The sequence below is a fragment of the Xenopus laevis genome, chromosome 6S (genome assembly GCF_017654675.1).
Source record: "Xenopus laevis strain J_2021 chromosome 6S, Xenopus_laevis_v10.1, whole genome shotgun sequence".
Lineage (NCBI taxonomy): Eukaryota > Metazoa > Chordata > Amphibia > Anura > Pipidae > Xenopus > Xenopus laevis.
The window spans coordinates 123,932,127-123,935,442 of record NC_054382.1 but is presented as its reverse complement, the minus strand read 5'-3'; the positions used below and the strand labels follow the sequence as shown (position 1 = coordinate 123,935,442).

General features: G+C 40.9%; 1 protein-coding gene across 2 annotated transcripts in view; it reads left to right on the top strand.

The window, feature by feature from the left end:
* The window catches only part of tnfrsf11b.S (tumor necrosis factor receptor superfamily member 11b S homeolog), a 21,059-nt gene extending 18,664 nt beyond the window's left edge, over positions 1-2,395 (top strand). For both annotated transcript variants that reach the window (NM_001092818.1, XM_041567168.1), the window contains 2 exon segments: positions 1,163-1,372; positions 1,522-2,395. In NM_001092818.1, the coding sequence (NP_001086287.1) occupies positions 1,163-1,372; positions 1,522-1,895 (584 nt within the window). In that variant the 3' untranslated portion in view covers positions 1,896-2,395.
* The last annotated feature ends 921 nt before the right edge of the window (positions 2,396-3,316 follow it).

Sequence of the window (3,316 nt, the reverse complement as noted above, 5' to 3'; positions counted from 1 at the left end):
GTGTACTGAACGCTACCTTTTACGCTAGACTTCCTTCGCCACCTCAGACCTGGCGAAGCGCAATAGAGTAGATAGGGATTGTTTAAAAAAAAGTAAATTTTTTTTCTAAGCCCCAAAAAAACGCTGGCGTGTTTTCTACATGATGGCTGATAGGCTGAAAAAGATCGAAAAATTTTTGGGGCTCCCCTCCTTCCCCCCTACATTTCCTGACTCATGGCAACTTACCTAGACAGTGGGCACATGTGTAGGGCAAAATAAAATTTTTATTTGCAGATTTGAAGGTTTTCTAGGCATTTGTAGTGCAGATACGTGTTCCTCCATTGAAATTTGAATTTCGCGCCGTATGCAAATTAGCCTTCGCTAGCGTAACTTCGCTTTATATAGCGAATCAACGCTAGCGCAACTTCGCAACCTTACGCTACCCCTGAGCGCAACTTCGGATTTTAGCGAATTTGCGGAGCCCTGGCGAAACTACGCCTGGCGAAGTGCGGCGAAGTTACGCCTGGCGCAACTTCACATCTTAGTGAATTTCCCCCCATGTATTGCAGGATGCTTGAGACCTCAAATCTGAAGGGAAAATAAATGTCTATAAATAAAACTCTATTTTGCAATTTAGCACATTCAGTAGTTTAACATGTATGTGGAGTTTATACATAAAATATCTAGCAATTGTTACACAGTAACATGAGGCACGAGATCTTGGGCCAATGCATATCTGCCCTGCCAGGTCCTGCCATATAGAGTTGCTGTACTGGTGGGAAAAATAGACCAATCCTATGATTGATTGATTGATTAGTGTTAAACACCTGCCATATTTTCAGTCAATGTTTTAGTTGTTTCTCAAGAAATCCTGGATATCTTAAATACAATCTTAAAACTCTGTTTTAGGACATGATTTTACAAAGCTATTTTTTAATGCACAAAAGCAATGTCTCTTTTCAGCCAAACTGCCCCTATACCACCCTCAGACTAGCGCTACTTACTCATTGGGATCTAAACCAGCCATGATGGGAGAGGTCACACTGATTTGAGGGAATGTGATCCTTCTATAGACTGCAGTAGGAATGTGATTGGCCATGCATGCAAGTGCTGTTGCACCACATTTAATAAAAATAGAAGATAAACCTCTCTGATTTGACTTTTCCATCTGATTTCCCATTAGACATCACACTTTGTCAAGAAGCTTTTTTCCGATTCGTTCCTAACAACTGGTTAACAGCCATTGCGCAAAGACCGCCAAGCACCATGGTTTCATCTCAATATATAGAAGGTGTTCAAGAGAAGCGGGACCCCCAGGAACATGCCTTCCACTTGTTTAAATTATGGAAAGATCACAACAGAGAAAGTGAATCAGGCAAACACTTGTTTCAAGGTGAGGCATCATGAATACTGTTGTTGACACTAGAGAAGAGGTTTTGAGGGGTTCAAGTCCTCTTCATGATACCTGTGTATACATTTAGTGGTACAACTGTCCTTACTGAGCACTGTGGACACTACTAATCTCCCCCTTATCTTCTGCAGATCTCCAAGTTTGTGAGAAAAAAGTATCAAAACATATCGGCCGTTTGAACGTGACCGCTACACAATTGAGGACCTTAATGAAAAGCTTGCCAGGAAATAAGATCAGCAAACGGGAGTTAGAGACCACAGTAAAGATTTGCAGGCAACCCGACCAAGTCTTAAAGCTCCTCAATTTGTGGAGGAACAAAAATGGCGGCGATACCATCAACCTCCTAAAGGTCATCAAAACTAATCGACTTCAAAAAATGTTGCGCAGGACCATTAAGAAGCTTGAACAATTTCTCAATAGCGATGAAATGTACAGACTGTACCAGAAACTGCTTTTGGAAATATTTGGCAGCCAAACACAACCTGCTAAGGTGGACTTTAAATAGGTGTTCTTTTATCCGGAAACTGGAATTCTATTCTGTTGCCTACTGAATAAGCTCTTAATTTATAAATATATATTATATATATGAGTGTGTATGTATAAACATATATATGTAGATAAATATAAAATATGTGAGTGGATGAGTATTTTTTTCATAGGTGACCTCATGACTTGGAAGTTTGCCAGTGTGCGTGTGTGAGTTTGTGTGTATTTACTACAAGGAATCTTTTCCTGTGGCCACATAGATTGAAGAGTTTACTTTATGAATCCCACATCATTTCTCTGTATTTATTACCCTTTTTTTAATTATAGAAATGTGTTTTAACTTATTTGAATGAAGTTCCATATTTGGTTGGATGTATGTTCCAGCTGTGTCAATTCTCACATCTTCTTTCTTACTGTCCTTGTACTCTCGTGTAGTTGTTCTAGATTCATGTTCTAGATGTTTTTTTCATTGATCTGTATGTGATTTTATTTACAAAGAAGTAAACCCTTGACAAGTAATAGATTTTGTATTGTCAGTATTTGTCGGTACACGGGGAACAAAGCTCTTGATGGTTCTGGAGGAAACCATCTTTGGAGATACAAAAATACAAACAGAAATCACTTTCCCTTTGTACTCAGAAGTAGTGATGGGCGAATTTATTCGCCAGGCACATAGTCATTGTGAATTTCTGCATTTCGCCGCCGGTGAATAAATTTGCGAATTTGCAACGAAAATTCTGGCGCTGGTGACAATTAAACGCACGCCAATGACTTTAATGCGCATCAGAATTGTTACCGGCGTCGATTTTGATGGGTGAATTTGTCCCGTTTTCCTATAGCTTTTGAGTAGTGGTGGGTGAATTTGTCCCATTTCACTTCACCACAAATTTTTCGGTGAAGTGAAACGGGACAAATTCACCCACCACTACTCAAAAGCTATAGGAGAATTTTCATTCACTAAGCCCCTTGCAATACGATACTTTATGTGCAAGTGAATGGTGAAATCGTGTTCACTTACCCTTTGCTCAGAAATGCCTGTGAGCAGGGCCGGGCCAAGGTATTTTGGCACCCTAGGCAAGGGCTTCAATCAGTGCCTCCCCACCCGGCTGTTGGGGTAACCGGCTACTGACGCCCGGGGTTGAGAACAGTACGTACACAGATATTATGCTGAGGACAACACATACAGTGGTTGTGCAACGTAAAGGTAACACTTCACTGGCCCTACATTATCATTTTCCACCTTACCATTCATACTGTCCCCTGTACCTGTGCCATCAGGCATTATGTTGCCCCATGTACCTGTGCCAGGGCCTATCATATTATCCCTATTTGTACCTATGCCAACGGCAGTCAACACTCAGATTACCCCAACCCCCAATCTGTACTTGTGCCAGCATAAGACAAAACATCTGTCATAGTGTTACCCCCAGTCTGTAATTA